General features: G+C 46.3%; 2 protein-coding genes across 2 annotated transcripts in view; one reads left to right on the forward strand and one right to left on the reverse strand.

The window, feature by feature from the left end:
- Nucleotides 1-15,448, reverse strand: part of LOC147747165 (cytosolic carboxypeptidase 6-like) — a 2,097,334-nt gene that overhangs the window by 1,244,367 nt on the left and 837,519 nt on the right. The window lies entirely within an intron of this gene.
- LOC147747166 (fizzy-related protein homolog) lies at nt 12,735-14,354 on the forward strand. Its single transcript, XM_086936173.1, has 3 exons — nt 12,735-12,868; nt 13,353-13,480; nt 13,998-14,354. The coding sequence occupies exons 1-3, from the start codon at nt 12,850-12,852 to the stop codon at nt 14,124-14,126; spliced, it is 276 nt and encodes a 91-aa protein (XP_086792299.1). The 5' UTR covers nt 12,735-12,849; the 3' UTR covers nt 14,127-14,354.

Consider the following 15,448-nt stretch of genomic DNA (forward strand, 5'->3'; position numbering starts at 1 on the left):
ATCCAAAGATCACTATTATGCAAATCCTGTATCCCAAGCACTCGCTATTCTATTACACAAATGTGGTAGCATTCTTTTGATAACATTCAAGAAAAAAACACAAAATATCTTACAATGTTCCGTTTTTTTAGATTCCAGTTCTTTTATTCTTTAGCAATAGAGCCGACATGTGTTTAGTCGCTGATTGGGGTAATCTTGTGACTTTGCCAGAGCTGTCAATCTCTTTGGTTACACTTCTATGTAATTCTCAAGATACACTACCTTTCTGTAGGGTTACTCAGTGAAATGCTCCAGATTATAAGTGAGGATGGAAGTATAACCGGACACAAGCTTTAAGTTGACTTTGAAGAGATTGACAGCCCTGACGAAGTTATGGGATTAAACCAATCAGCGACGAAACCCGTGTTGGCTCTGTGGCTAATGAATAAAAGAACTGGAATCTAAGAAAACGGAACATTGAAAGATATTTTGTGTTTTTTTCTTGAATGTTATCACAAAAAACCTAGCACATTTGTGTAATAGAATATCCAGGACATGTAAGTTGGAGGGCTGCAGAACTGGTTGTGCCACCCTGTGTGTGACAAAGTACAAAATGGCTCCCAGCCTGCCACTGCAGCCGGTAAGAGCAGTTCTAAAACTGCTAGCATGGCATTGCCATTTAAACTGCACTACCCTTAACAATATATATGTCTCCCCTATGGAAGGCTCATAGAAGCTTAAGAGAGGGAGCTGTATATTATTGGGTGTGACATATACTTTCAAAATGTCCTAACAGCAAAACCTCCAAATTTTATTTTTTGTTGTGGAAAAGTTAGTAGCTCCATTTACCTCTCAGTCCGGCTAACATCGGAATGGGATTAATACAATAGGTACTTCAATATAAGGTATCAAATTAAACGTGGCATTTAACCATACTTGATGCCCAAATCGAAATTAATGTTAAGATAAGGCAACTTTTAGAATGTTGCCACTGTGTTTCCCAGTTTGTCCAGTGTTTTTGCATGGTTGCTGGCCTCCAGACTGCCTTCTGCCTTCTCTGGGAGTTGTGTGAACAACTACCAAGCTCAGGAACAATAGAAGCCTGCGTCAGAGGGAGGTGTTACCTACCCTTCGCAGGAAGGCATGCAGGGTGTTAGCCCAGAAAGGAAGCTTTAAAGGGAGAAATGGCAATCACATTCATGTAGAGCTGCCCCTATGTTCCAGGTAGACAGACTGGCAGCAGGAACAGAGAGGAGAGACCGTTAGCCACACCTCTAGGGTGAGCTATCAAACTCCTAACATCCAAGGAAGCGTTCAGACATCTTGAGAGTGGACAGAATAGTGCACTCTGGGATTGCTAGACGCCACACATATCTGGATGTCATCACATGTCGTGAGAGATCCTGTTAGCCCCTTGACTAGTGATCTCATCATTCCCCCAGGGCACTTTCTGAGCATAAATATTGCACCCTTGGCATCCTGAACCTCATATCACAATGGAACTGGAGAAGGGACTGAAGACTGACACCTGAACCTGGAAAGAGAGGCTGCACTGACTGCTAGACTGATGGTTGCCGGCTCGTAGCCACGTCCCAGACCAAAGAAGTGACTCCAAGGGTCATTTGGCTGACCCCTGGAACCAGCACCAGGGCATCAAAGCTGAAGAAGCCCACTCCGCCAAGTAAGTAGCAATATTCTTTGAGTCACCACTGACTGCCACTGGGCAACACTAGAGACCAATCCGCGAAGGACAAAAGATGGGCCAGGGTCTGTTGGACCCATGAGTGTCATGAGAGTCCAGATTGGTCACCAAAGACGAACACCAGCCCTGACCAAAAGACACCACTGGACCCATTGTGCATGGATAGCTGTAGTCTAGCCGTAGCTAGCTTTCCACTGGCTCAAAGATGAGTTTGAGTGATGCTGACCCCTGTGGCCAAAGTTGATCCACCTTACCAATGGACCGAGAAATAACAGCCAGGGCGTCCTCATCAGCCACACAGCATACAGAGCATCTTTCTGAATCCTCAGCATCCTGCATTCCCAGCATCAGGACCACTCCATTGAAATCTATGGCTGTATTGGGGTAAAGTGTGGAACTGGACTTGAGATTGCTCTGGTGACCAGGTAACTGTCCAAATACTCCTTACTGCCTCCCCTGACCTTCTCCCTGCCAGCATCGGTTGCCTCACTTGGGCTGGAGTAGCCAAACATAACCCTTTTAAATGTTTCTGAGCTTTAAGATTATCAATGCTGGTTTAACTTTGGACTAAAAAGCTGAGATTTACATTTTACTTAAAAATCTGTATTTCCGGAACCCTCCAGTGGATTTTGCTTATCTTGGATTCGAAAAAGTATATTTTTATAAATTGGTGTTGCATTTAATTTGTGTTGTATGGCTTTCTTTGTGCTTCTAAATGCTTTACGCTAGCTCCTGGTCACGACTTTCTGATTAAAGTCACAGCTTCCCAGGGATGAGCTAAAAGTTTTACAAACAAGACTGACTGCAACCAATTTTGAAGTGTATTACACGGTAAGTTCACACAGGCATACCATATGATACACCACAAGCCTCACTCACTGCATAAGATGATGATAAATGCATAAGATATCTTCAGATGATGGTTGGGTTTTAATCAGGTACTTGTCCAGTTTCATAATAGTTAACTTCCAGAAAGAACCCATCCTTGCCAGCCTGCACTGTGAGATTGCAAACGAATGAGCAGAGCAGACCTCTGACACAATCCACAGATACGTTTATATGCTGAATGCTTTCTGTACAGATTTAGAAACATTTGAAGATTTTAGAAGATTTTGTCCAAGATGTCCACACTTTGAAAATATGTTTCATTAAAAGGTGCAAGGAATGACCCCATTCCTGAGAAACATGGAGTGCTGTTTTAGGTCATAATAGAGACAGCTTAAGCATTTTTCCAGAACCTCTCTGAACAACACCAAAACCATACCCAGAAAGAGAACTGAGTCAGCCCTCTTCAACTACTGATATGTTTACATCAACCCACTTGTCTTTCAAAGTTTGGATCAACTCAGCGTAATATTTCTGTCTCATGTGAAATATTATCTATTATGTGTAATAATTAAGAGGGCTTCCCATTGCAGTGCAAGGATGGCAGAGAAACCTCAAAGCAGTACAATGGAGGCACATGTGTGTTCCTAAAGTGTTTCCTCTTTTCGATTGATGCTGCACCTACAGTGATTTTACATCTAAATGTGATTGTGATTTTTACTTGTAAATGCTTCCACACCTACACTAAAATGGGACAGAAGATGATTTTGCCAATAAGTGTGATGTCAACTGTTGGAAGGTGGTTCTGACCATCTGAGCAGCCCAGATTTTTTGCTATTTGAACACCTAATTGTTGAGCGTTTACTGTGGGAGAGCCTCATAAGTTGGGACTCACCCACGGTGAACTCATGAAGAAAGAGACTGCATGTGGATTTTACTGGTGTCCCCCTGGAGGAACTAGGCCGCTGCGCTGCAGCCGGAGTAAGGGGCACAGCTCTGGTTACATGCAGACACGTGTGTACATGCAGCTACACAAGTGTAAGGGCCGCGCAGTGGAGAGTCCTGGCGTGTGCAGCCCAGGAGCAGCTACAAAGTGAATGGTGTTGCAGGACTTATGCAGAGCTGAGTGGTGACATGGAATAGGCTTTATACAATGGGAAGAAACATGTAAGGGAAAGTCAGTGTGCTTTACTGTTTTCACTGAAAGTCTATGTCATTATTCCCCTATGAGGATGGGGACCCTTTGTGATAGTTTCACTTCCATAGGGCCTACAAATTCCAGACAAGCACTAAAGTCCACTGTAACTTAGGTGAGAAGAAATATTCTGCAGAGTCCAAAGTCATATCTGTACTGCTTTTGAGTCATCTAGAAATGTCATATCTCTCTGAGTCAGCTCCTGACCAGAGCCTGGCTGGGGCTGACCCTGCCAGACTGGATTAATGACCTTCCTCCCCAAACCGAGGCAACAGAGGCCTCACCCTTCACGGCAAGCATTTCAAGGGCGAATGTCTCCTCTCCAAAAAGGGAAAATGGGTGGAGCTACAGGTTAATCCATCAGCAGCTGTCACCAGGGGCCAGGCACCAAGCTGCTCTGGAAAGAAGGCAGCAAGGGGGGAAGGGGCTTTCAGAGACCATGTGGCATGAGACCCCTGCACTAACTCAGAGTCCTGGACAGGAAGGAGGGAGCAGGGGCAGAGAGGTGATGTGTCACTTTTTGATAGGGCAAACAGAGACTTCCCAGCCAGCCCCCTCCAAATTCTTAAAAAAAATTGCACAGGAAGAGGAGCTCTCCCCGGGGTGTGGTCTGCTGAGGAAGACTGGTGCTGGAGACTGGTGCCATGGGCAGCTGGAAGGAAGAACTTCCAGACTGGCCCAGGACCCTGACTTGCACCACAAGGGAAGACCAGGACCAGTGAGCAGGAGACTGGGCCTCTGCGTAAGGAGAAGAGAGGCCCAGGAGGAGAGTCAGGTGAAACACTGGCGCAGGGAGACAGGGAAGACTGCTCCCTGCTGAGTTCACCCTCCTGGAGACCAAGAGGGTGAAATGAAGTGCTCCCAGTTGCTGTGGAGCGCTACCAGGAGCAAGAAGAACGCCATAATGGAGCTGATCTGTCGCCTGGTAGCCGAGATACTTCCCCCCAGAAGGTAGGTGACCTTTGACCTCTGCCAGGACAGACGATGAAGCACATGGAGCTCCCCCGCTGGTCCAAGATGTGCCCCTGGTGTGGGTCAGGTCTCGGGGGCTGCCCCCGGAAGAAGTAAAGCTGGGGAGTGCCGTCGCGCTCCACGTAAAAACATCCCCATAAGGGGTGCCAGGAGCCCACTCTGGCCCACTGTGATGTCAGGGGAGGGAGAGCGCCGCCACTCCTCCCTCGAAAAAAAGTTTGGGGGCCCAGGACCCTCAGCTCTGGGCCCCGGTGATGGCGCTGAAAAGGAGGGGGACGCATTGTCACGCAACCCCCCTCGCAAGCAAAGAAAAGCTGGGGAGCGCAGTCTCGCTCCCTGTGAAGACTCAGCAGGAGTCCGGGACCCCCAACTCTGGGACTGATGCGAGAAGCTAAGTCAGGGAGAGCTGTCTCGCTCCCCGTGAAGAATTGGCCTGGGGACTGGGACACCCTCTCCAGACCCCAACTTAAAGGCAGAGCAGGGAGGAGTACCGTTGCACTCCCCCGCACTCCCTGAAGACCCGCCAGGCTGGAGGCTGCCTTGCGTCTCAGACCAGAAGAGGGGGGCCTGCTCCTGGGGCAGCACGCTAGTCTGCTGGCCAATCGGGGAGCCGCAGGAGTCACCGGGGGTGGCCCCCCCGAGTGGCTCCCCATCGAGTATGCCGTGTGGGCTTCCCGGTAGGACCGGGACCTCGAAGACAAAGGAGATGGCAGGAGCAACAGGGGATGGGCTTCCTGAGCTGCCGCCACTCACCTGGGGCTCCGGGTAGGACTGGGCCCCCCACCGAAGCCTTGAGACACAGTGTGAGGCCGCTGGGGCAGCGCGGCTCTCCCCAGAGCAGCGGGAATGCTGCTGCTATAATATGCATCAGCTGAGCACAAAGCGCCCCAAAATGCCTTGCAAGGCATGGGGAAAGCTACTGGTTTTGGTGCCTGGTGGCCCCCAGAGGAAGGGGGGTCAACCCCATTCACTGAAAGAGGTGCAGGGGGAGCTGCAGGAGCAACGCAGCCTCCCCAACACGAAGAGCCAAGTCCCCCCAAAGTCTCTGGGGGACTCCAAGGAAATAACCCCTCAAGGGCTCAGCTTACAGTTTAAGCATCCTGGGGCTTGGACTTTTGTTCTGCAGCTGGGGGTGCAGTAGGGACTGCCTTAAGGTGTAGAGGGTTGTGCTGGGGATGTCTGGAGAAGGGCATCCCATGGAGGTAAAGAGGTTCAGTGGCACGAAAAGTACATTTACCAATGTTATTACTAAGGTGGGACTGAAAGTACCTGTGTAAGGTGAACTCATAAGCCAAGTGGGGTTATGTTGCCAAACATTCCTGCTTGAGTGTCTGGATGTATATGCTTAATTCTGTGATTTTAACTGTGATGCCTTTTAGTGGCTTTAATAGCAACGCATTACAACTGTTATCAGCTATGCTGAGTACCTCATTTAAAGTGATGCCCAAACATGTATTCTTGCTACTGTGTTAGTTGAAGAATAACCCAGACTGCTAGCCACTAAGATGTAGAGGTGTATACTGTATGGTCAGTATTAGATGTTCAGTCAGGGTTACGCGTCCCCAAAGCAGGTGTAACTGCTTGTTGGGATGAAAGGGTAGGTTGCCACTGGGATGGTGCCTGTTGGCAAGGCCCTCGCTCCAGGTTGTATCAACACACTGCATTAGGGGGAAAGATGATGTGCATACATGGGAGTGGTGGTACTAGACCCCACCCCCTTTTGCGGGAGGGGTGGAGGTGCTATGCAATGTCACAAAGTGATTCCAACAGCCTATGTATGTTTGTACATTGTTGCATAGTATTGTGTGTGTTTAATAAATATACTCTTTCTTTTATAAAGTAAAGTTTAGACTGGAAAATCAATTATTGAGTGTTATTTCTGCGCACTGGTAAATGGCGATTACTAGCCTACACCACCTCCCTTGAGTAAGCCTTAGACTGCTCTGCAATTCTACCCTCTGAGAGTCAAGCGCTACAATAGGGTGTGCGGTTCCCAGTGAAGGACAAATGTGACATGTTATTTGTGCAGGCCTCACAGATACTGCCTCGTTTTCCAACATCAACCAAATATGATACCAGACTAAAGCACATAAGGTGACTTCTTACAACCATGTTTTCTGTCTGTGCTGAGTGATTTTGTATCTAAGTGTGACGCCACACTCCTGCTGACTATACATCAATTTCTATTTTTCTCCTAAATGTGTTTTTTTAAATTAATGTTTCTACACACTCCTGTTGATGCAGCAGCAGCGGTGATGTAGCGCCTAATTGTGCTTTTGCACCTAAATGTTTTTGCACGTAAACTGTTTCTAAACAACTGATGATATTGCATCAAGGATGAAATTGCACATTCGTGTCACTTTACACCTAAATGTGATTTGGCACTTAAATGTGATTTTTGCTTCTACATGTGTTTTCAAATTCCTGCCTTGGTGCCTAAAATGTTACTTTACTTCAAAATGAAATTTTGCACATACATGTGTTCAAACTTCCAAGTGAGATTTGTGTTTCAACAAGTGTTTTATCTCTTTTGTACGTTAAGATGATTTTACATCTACAAGTAATTTGGTCCTTAATGTGATACAACGTTGTGTCTTACTTTGCATCAATGATAATTTTGCAGATAAAATGATTTGGCACCTAAATTCGAATTTGAACATATATTTGTATGCCTAAAAGATGGTCATACTTCTGCTGATGTTTGCATCTCACTGTGCAGTCAATAATATGTAAAATTATACTGATGCATACTGCTAACACACTATTGACATATTTACTCTATAAATTGAATTATAATCCAAGGCTGCATGTTGGGGTTCTTCCCAAGATCGATAGTCTACATATTTTTGTGTGATCTTATTAAGACCACCAAACCTAAAAGAAAGAGCTTCATATCAGATCCAACCCCATATCTTCATAATTTTGTTTAATACCCTAAGGCCCTAAACCCTACTAACATGGCTAGGGTAGTTACACCCATACCTACCATCACTATTGACCATAACACCACTAGTTCAGGACCCTCCTTCATTCCACCAAATTCCCACCATGCCCACACACCCATCATACAATAAACCCTTGCAGCATAGTATCAGCATAAACCAACATAGTGTGGACCATAAGCCCTAACAAAGGTACTCTTTCGATGACACAGTCCTAATTACAGTCAAGGTCCAAATCCACAGCTCTCCACTAGCCACTGATACCACTCAGAAAAACCACTCTCTGTCAACCAACCTCCCAGTTCAGTTCAGCTATTCCAAAACAAAGAAAATAAGCTTACTCTCCATAGAAGGACTCCATGGCCGGAGGCATAATTCACATAGGAGGTGTAATAAATCACCTCATATCTCATCCCAGTGATTTTTTTTATCGCACTATTCCCAATACGTCTCTAACCTTAGTTAGAGACGTAGTCTTGACGTTATCTATCGCCCCGCGCTGGGGGCGATACATAACGCTAATGGGATGCAGGGTTTGCGTTCCCACGTCCAATCACATGTAAAATGTGGTTGGAGGTGTTAACACCGTATTATCAAGGCAGGCGTTGGGAGAAGGAGACATGCGATAAACTTGTTTATCGCAGGTCTCCCAATGCCTGCTTTGATCAGGTGTTAGGCATTGATAACATGGGGGTGTGGATCATAAAGATGACTCCACCCCCCATATTATCAAGGCACACATTAGCGTGTGAAAACAACGCTTGTTTTCATGCGCTAATGTTCCCTATTGCCGACTATCGCCGGATTTAATTTCGCCCACGTGTTGCGAGTTGATAATTACGCGCTATCACGGCGATTAAATCCGACGATATGGAAATGTGCGATGTGCTTTTATTATCGCACATCTTGTTAATATGCCCCTCAGTCTTTAATTTAGCTGGAGGTTGTAGATGGGTTCCACCAGCACTCATTTTTGGGAGCCAGCACTTACTTTTCCTAATCAGACTTTGATCCAGAGCAAGAGAGAGAAAACACGCAAAAGAAGGAAAGCAGAAAAGCAGGAGGAAGGGAAAGGCAGAAAAGCATGAATAGAGAGAGAAAGCAAGGGGTGAAAAATAAAATGCAGGAGTAAATTAAAGGGACAGAGAGAGTCTGGTGTGGATTAAAGAGTTATGCGGAGGAATGAAGACCAGAGCCTTTGTATTTGGCACCTTGACATTTCATAGTGATGACTACATGCTTCTGAGCAAAACGTTGGGTCCCTACAGGTATTCCTTTACAAATTAAGCACTGCAAAGACTCCCCATTAAATCTCACTGAACATCCCGGCTTCTGAAAAGCTCAACTTGCACACCAAGTGCTTTGGACTATTCCTTTAAAAGCTGAACTGCGGTGGATGACTCATTGATGTCCAGCGCAAGATTTTATTTTTAAAAACGAAAGTCGAGATGCAAATGAAAATCTTCCCTCGAGTCCTGAGATTGTTTACTGTAATGTGAGCGCACTGTGCATCCCAGCAAACAAAAATAAATAAAAACAAAGTAAAAGCACATTGACCCATTATTTGAATTTGATCAGTGCTTAGGGGACATAATCCTTCCCTGGCCCTCCAAGAAATGATCAGCATGGGAGAGGGACTGCTGGAAAGCTGACAAATGTCTTCTTCCAGCTCTACTTTCACCTATTGGATCGCAGCTTGAGGATTGCCGCAGAATGACAAAACCCAAGCAGGGATCTACCAACTCGACAACAGGGTTAGGGAGAGCAGCCATTCATGCATGGGCAAGTTGCCCCAATTAAAAAAACTGGGACAGTTTTTTTTTGCCTCCCTGGGGCAGAGGATACCCGACAAAAGGGTCATTTAAAAAAAAGAATTGGGTGACCCACTATCATATTGGACTGTGTCCCCATGCAAAAAAACCTATACACTAGGGTTGTTTTTTTTTTTAAATGGACGGAGAGACCCACTGTTGTATTGGGCTGTGTCCACATCCAAAATAAGGTTCCAAAAGTCTTTGCACCCCTGGAAAGCAGATTTGTGCCCTCTACACATCAGTGAGAAAGATTACAAATAAAAAATAAGGGGAAGGGGCAACCTCTCTTTGCATCATGCTATGCCCATCCCACAAAAAAAACACCAGTCTTTCTGCTCTCCTTTGGGATGAGAATAAGGGGGTTTATCTACAATCTTACCCCCTGGGGATTGTAGAAACCCCACTATACACCAGGGTTCTGTATGGTAAAAAAAAGCATTAAGAAACTGTCCACCTCTGCATTGGGCCATGTCTTACCCCAAAAGCGGCGATACAATGTTCCTGCCTACTGTGATGGCTTATTGGGAGGTTTTACCAACAATCGGCCTTAAAAGGGGGTAGACATCCCACTTGATACTTGGGCAAAAAAAGGAGTACAAGTAGCCAGCTCGCATGAGAAGTAACAACCAAGGCACTTACACCAAAAACTATTTTTGTTTTGATAAATTAATATATAAGAAGAAGTAATGTAAGTAGGTCCAAATTCAGTTTTTATTGCTGACCAAGTTAAAAGAATCAATCACAAACAAATACATAATTCAAGTCATAAAATTGAAAGAAAGTATTTTTCATTAAATGGTAAATAATAAATCCACAGTAAACAATCAATACACAATAAAAAATATATAATCACATTTAAAAAAAGTGGCATAAACAAATTAATTCTCTACGCGCGTTTCGGTGACCAGCGCCTTCTTCTGGAGTAGCCACGTGTATCCTAAACATTAAAAAAGAAAAGAAAAGAGACAAAACTGAACAAAGTATACAATATTATAAATATGCAAATAAGTCCATATACAATCTCAAAGAAATTAAGACCTACAATATCATGTCAACTTCTTCTTTCTAACGAGGTATACATTTCTCAACTCTGCCCTAAATGAGGGCTTTCATTTCTTTGTGTATTTCAGCGGACAAGGACTCAGATACACGTTTAGAGAAGGGTGGAAAACCAGAGCCAGGGAAAAGGTATTAATGGCGTAATAACCCAATGTTTCTCTAAACGATGGAAAAAATAACACAAGATATTATTCTTCTATAGGTGATTATTCCACTTCAAGGTGCCTTGTCAGAGTGTGTAAGTATGGTAGCGGAAAACAGTGAAGATTTTAAATAGCAATCGATAGGGGAAAGAAGTAGAAAGGGCGAAAAATCTAAGTGTTACCTTTTGGCCTGATCTTTTAAAGTAAATCTCGATATCTTTGCGACCTGTTGGATCCAATATGGACGAAATCAAGTAATATCATGACACTTTGTTCTAGCCCAATTGTACATCATGTCCATCTTTTATTTTACCACTTCAAGGTGCCTTGTCAGAATGTGTAAGTATGGTAGTGGAAAACAGTGTAGATTTTAAATAGTAATCGATAGGGGAAAGAAATAGAAATGGAGAAAAATCTAAGTGTTACCTTTTGGCTTGATCCTTTAAAGTAAATCTCGATATCTTTGCGACCTGTTGGATCCAATATGGACAAAATCAAGTAATATCATGATACTTTGTTCTAGCCCAATTGTACATCATGTCTATCTTTTATTTTATTTTTCCATCGTTTAGAGAAACATTGGGTTATTACGCCATTAATACCTTTTCCCTGGCTCTGGTTTTCCACACTCCTCTAAACGTGTATCTGAGTCCTTGTCTGCTGAAATACACAAAGAAATGAAAGCCCTCATTTAGGGCAGAGTTGAGAAATGTATACCTGGTTAGAAAGAAGAAGTTGACATGATATTGTAGGTCTTAATTTATTTGAGATTTATATGGACTTATTTGCATATTTATAATATTGTATACTTTGTTCAGTTTTGTCTCTTTTCTTTTCTTTTTTAATGTTTAGGATACACGTGGCTACTCCAGAAGAAGGCGCTGGTCGCCGAAACGCGTGTAGATAATTAATTTGTTTATGCCACTTTTTAGGTTTCGCCTAGCGGAAGCTGCGCTCTGCGCAGCTTTTCCGCGCAGGCGAAATCCTGTTGAGAACTGTAGTGTGGCTTTTGTTCGGCCCTCGTCCTTGATTGGCTGGCTCCGTAAACGGAGCCTTGCCATTGGACGAGGGGCCTGTCCGTCAATGCCGGACCAGACACGGGGGCGTTCCCGACATTCTTTGGCTTTTGCCGACGTCACGGGACGCCGGGAACGCCCCCGTGTCTGGTCCGGCATTGCCGGCACTTCTGAGTCTCTCCTAACCCCGTGACTGGCCGGCCGGCCAATCCTAGCGTGGCCGGCCGGAAGTGCCCACCCCCGGCAGCCCGGGGGAAGAAGGAGAGGAAGACGGCAAGCACTATGGCGGCGCCCGCGGGGAGACCAGAGAAGTGCCTCTCCAACCTGCCGCTCTGTCTGGGCTGCCCAGCCTGTCGCTGCTCGCCTCCCAGACCGATCGAGAAGGTGCAGGTGAGTCGATTTATTTGTTTGTTTTTTTCCCTCCTCCCCTACCCTCCGAGCCCCTGCCCCAACCTGTCTTCCTCCTCGTGGCCGGGGCTATGTTTAGGGGCGCTAGGCCGCCCGCATGGCCGGGCTTTGTGTGCCGGTTACGGGATGCCTGGGAGATCCACGGAGGCTCTTGAGCCCCTGCGGGGGGATACAGGGGGTCCGCTTTGTGTCCCACCGTTTCTCTGGGCTCGCCGATGCAAATGGAGAAGTCGGGCCCAGTCAGCAGAATATGCATTGGATTTCCGTTGCACTGTCCCCCTGTTCCCCCACGGAGCATCAATTCTCTTGAATATTGCCGGCTCTCTATAATTGGATGCGAAATGGCATTATTTTATTACCATTAAATGGATGTGTTAGGTTCACGCTTTCAGTCCTTGACTTTGTTTGTGGAAAAGAGCGATATTTATTAATTTGTTGACTGCTGTGCCCAGAGTCGATGACTTTTCTCACAGTGCATGTTGTACATTATTTTGAGAGAAAACATTGTTCATGAAGTTTTGGGATCCCACCCCTGCTCAGAGATTAATGTGTGTTTATACATGTAGACAAACCTGCGAGCGGAGCGCCGTGTGCCTGTGTGCGTGTGTGTGCGTGCCTGTGTGAGTGAGTGCCTGCTGCTGCCTGCCACGGCGCAGGGAGTGCGGGGAGCAGACGGGAGGGCACCAGGCAGCAGCGGCAGCGATGGTACTCATTCTCAACCACATCCTCATCGCAGTCCTTCAATTTTTCAGACGGGGCCAGCAGGTCTTCCTGAAGGCGGAGGAGAAGCCGGCATGCTCGGACGCCCTGCAGGTAAGAGACGGCGCCTCCGGTCCCCGCGTCCCCTGTGCGCGCCTGTGTGATCTTGTGACAGCGCCGCGCTGCTTGTGCCCCTTCGAAGTCATTGCTGTCTCTTGGGCTGTGTGCACTGCCAAGCATACCCTGTGTATAAGCACGTGTGCAGGGGGGGGGGGGAGAGGTATGAGGGCTGCAGGTGAGAACTGCTCTGTTGGTAGAACAATGAAGTGCTCCTGCCTACAAAGTGCTCATATTTCAACTTTTCCCCGCTGTGATCGCGTTCACTTCCCATTTAAGCGAAGGATGCCACCTCGGACAACGGCAAAGGTAGGTGCCCTCCCCCACCCCTCGCATGTGTTTTGTTCCCACCATCTGTGCGGGGCTTTGTGGGGCGTGATGGATGTGACCTGTAGACAAGTGGGGGCAAGAAGCCTGTCCCCTCCCCCTCCTGCCCTCGGCCAGGCAGATGCTCAGACTCTCTCCTGTTGTTTCCGAGCAGATGGGCTGGCATACTCTGCCCTGCTGAAGAACGAGCTGCTGGGGGCGGGCATCGAGAAGGTGCAGGACCCGCAGACCGAGGACCGGCGGCTGCAGCCCTCCACGCCCGAGAAGAGGAGCCTCTTCACGGTAAGCCACAGCGCCCCCTGCTGTCCCCCCTCACACACCCGCTGGGACGGGGTGATGACCTCTGTGAAGGTCACAGCCAGGCCTGGGCGGTGTGCTGTGGGCGGGCCTGGTCTCTGTGCAGCACTTAGTGTGTTCTACCATATTTGTTTGTATCCCCGTGGGTTGCTGTGCCTGCTGCAGGGGTCTGTGTGCAACCAGCTCAGTGTTTAGACTCATGGATAGCTTGACTCCTTCCGAGAGTATGCCGAGTTTTAATACATTTACAAACAATAGTCAGTATCCTCACTCCAATCACATGCTCTATTTCAATACACACAACGTGTATATGTATAAGCTGGATTCTTACACCTATAAGCTTGTTGGTTGCTGGCTTGTACTACCATTTCTCATTCGTAAACACGAGGAATTTTTTGTTGCTCGTTGCGGTTTTCTATAAGCCATCCCATAAAATGTGAGTTGCTCCTTGCTGATCACAGCCCCACGAGCCGCTCTCACCTTGCGTTTTCCTTCCTTGCAGTATTCCCTCAGTTCAAAGCGCTCCAGCCCAGATGACGGAAACGAAGTGTCTCCATACTCCTTGTCGCCCATCAGCAACAAAAGGTCAGTCCTGGCGCGGGCGGGGTGGCATAAAGAGTGCATTATATGAAGCGCAAATGTGCAGCGAATGAAGCTCTGCTCCATCTCCACCAGTTGTAAGAACCATGCTATAGTATAGGCCTTGATTATTCAAATGTTTCTTCAGACCTGTAGGGGGGAAATAAATGCCCTGCATGATGGTGCCCTCCATGTACCACCTTCGCCCCTTCCATGACCACTTTGTGGCGTCCATCAAAGTTAAAATAGAGCCCTTTCCTTATCGGGTGACAAATTAATTAAACAAAAAAAAGATTACATATTTTTACACTGGTGTAATACTAGAAGCAGACAGCGATGCAGCAGCATCAGTGGAAACCCTCTAATACTCTTTATCGCATCTTACGCCCACTAATAAGGGCCATGTTCCCAAGAAAACTATTACTGGCTGTTTGACTCGTTGAAAAGACTGAAGGGTCACATCACAGGTCTGAAAAGATTAAACCAGCTTTGTTCCTACCCATTGACTTGATGAGTCTCACTTCTTGCCTAGTGCTACTTTTAGCTGACTTGGGTATCCATGGAAATACAACTTGTATAGGCAACTTCAAGATTGTTTTCGTGCCTCTGTTGCCTGCTTGTGACCCTGTTGCTTGCTTGGGACCCTGTTGCTTGCTTGTGACCCTGTTGCTTGCTTGTGACCCTGTTTTCGTGCCTCTGTTGCCTGCGGGGGGGCTCGCAGCGAGCCCACAGTGTGTGGGGTGGGGCTCGCAGTGTGTGGGGGGCTCTGTGTGGGTGTGTGTGTGGGGGGGCTCTGTGTGGGTGTGTGTGGGGGGCTTTGTGTGGCTGTGTGTGGGGGGGCTCTGTGTGGGTGTGTGTGTGTGGGGGGGGTTTGTGTGTGTTGGGGGGGCTCTCTGTGGGTGTTGGTGTGTGTCATTTGCAAGAGATAAAGCTAGTGGCATTGTAAATGACAATGCCATTTATTTATGTTAAAAAAAAAAACATAAATAAAAATAATGTCAAGAGCAATGCCAATCGCTCTAACTTTAACAAAGGCGAAACCATTGCATTGTAAATGCTTGTTTTAAATGTGATTATATATTTTTTATTGTGTATTGATTGTTTACTGTGGATTTATTATTTACCATTTAATGAAAAATACTTTCTTTCAATTTTATGACTTGAATTATGTATTTGTTTGTGATTGATTCTTTTAACTTGGTCAGCAATAAAAACTGAATTTGGACCTACTTACATTACTTCTTCTTATATATTTATTTTATCGAAACAAAAATAGTTTTTGGTTGAAGTGCCTTGGTTGTTACTTCTCATGCTAGTAATCCCTGACCTAGGACTTGTAGTATCCATCCTCTCAGGGGTCCTTGATGTTTACAC

Source organism: Lissotriton vulgaris, chromosome 1_1 (assembly GCF_964263255.1).
Source record: "Lissotriton vulgaris chromosome 1_1, aLisVul1.2, whole genome shotgun sequence".
NCBI classification, from domain to species: domain Eukaryota; kingdom Metazoa; phylum Chordata; class Amphibia; order Caudata; family Salamandridae; genus Lissotriton; species Lissotriton vulgaris.

Excerpts from the sequence above, each read along its gene's own strand:
- LOC147747166 (XM_086936173.1), top strand. Across the intron at positions 13,481-13,997 it reads AGAAGAGGAGCCTCTTCACG|TATTCCCTCAGTTCAAAGCG; the intron begins GTAAGCCACAGC and ends CCTTCCTTGCAG.